This window comes from Terrapene carolina, unplaced genomic scaffold (assembly GCF_002925995.2).
Source record: "Terrapene carolina triunguis isolate 2854851 unplaced genomic scaffold, T_m_triunguis-2.0 Scaffold51350, whole genome shotgun sequence".
Classification (NCBI taxonomy): Eukaryota; Metazoa; Chordata; order Testudines; family Emydidae; genus Terrapene; species Terrapene triunguis.
Genome location: NW_020715701.1, coordinates 2,601 through 3,401, shown reverse-complemented (window position 1 = coordinate 3,401; position 801 = coordinate 2,601). Strand labels below are relative to the sequence as shown.

Sequence of the window (801 nt, the reverse complement as noted above, 5' to 3'; positions counted from 1 at the left end):
GCTCCGATCGTGGGCGAGAGGCGAGCACTGCCCTTAACCCTTTCCCCACCACGCCCCCCCCAGGCTGCTACCTTGCCCCTGGCTATCCACGACGCCAAGTGGCACCACATCTGCGTGACCTGGTCGACGCGGGACGGCATCTGGGAGAGCTACCAGGACGGGGTGCGGCGGGGCAGCGGGGAGAACCTGGCCCCCTGGCACCCCATCAAGCCAGGGGGTGTCTTCATCCTGGGGCAGGAGCAGGTACGAGCCCCCCCCCCCCCCCCCCCCCACCCGGGGAGTAGCGCCTCCAGGGTACCCCCCCTTTCCGGATGGCTAATGCCCTCCCTGGTCTACCCCTGGCCTCTCTGCTCCCCCCACAGGACACGCTGGGCGGCCGCTTCGACGCCACGCAGGCCTTCATCGGGGAGCTGGCCGACTTCAACGTGTGGAGCCACGTCCTGGCGCCGGGCGAGGTCTACAGGCTGGCCACCTGCGCCGGCCGCGCCCGCGGGGATCTCGTGGCCTGGGCCGAGGGCGCCGTAGAGCTGCACGGGGGCGTGGCCAAGCTGCCCTTCAACGCCTGCCACTGAGCCCTGCACCACGGGGAGGGGCTGGAGGCCCAGATGCCTGGGTTCTCTCTGGCTCAAGGAGGGGAGCGGGGTCTAGTGGTTAGAGCGGGGGAGCTGGGAGTCAGGACTCCTGGGTTCTCTCTGGCTCAGGGAGGGGACTGGGGTCTAGTGGTTAGAGCAGGGGGGCTGGGAGTCAGGACTCCTGGGTTCTCTCTGGCTCAGGGAGGGGAGTGAGGTCTTGTGGTTAGAG

The 801-nt window shown here is 69.4% G+C and overlaps 1 protein-coding gene across 1 annotated transcript; it reads left to right on the top strand.

Annotated features, from left to right (window-relative positions):
• Nucleotides 1-63: 63 nt before the first annotated feature.
• LOC112107583 (neuronal pentraxin-1-like) lies at nt 64-572 on the top strand (the record flags this gene model as incomplete). The annotated part of the gene is made up of 2 exons (XM_026647139.1): nt 64-243; nt 363-572. Coding segments are annotated over 2 exons (390 nt in total), but the record flags the coding sequence as incomplete, so codon positions are not given.
• Between the last annotated feature and the right edge of the window lie 229 nt (nt 573-801).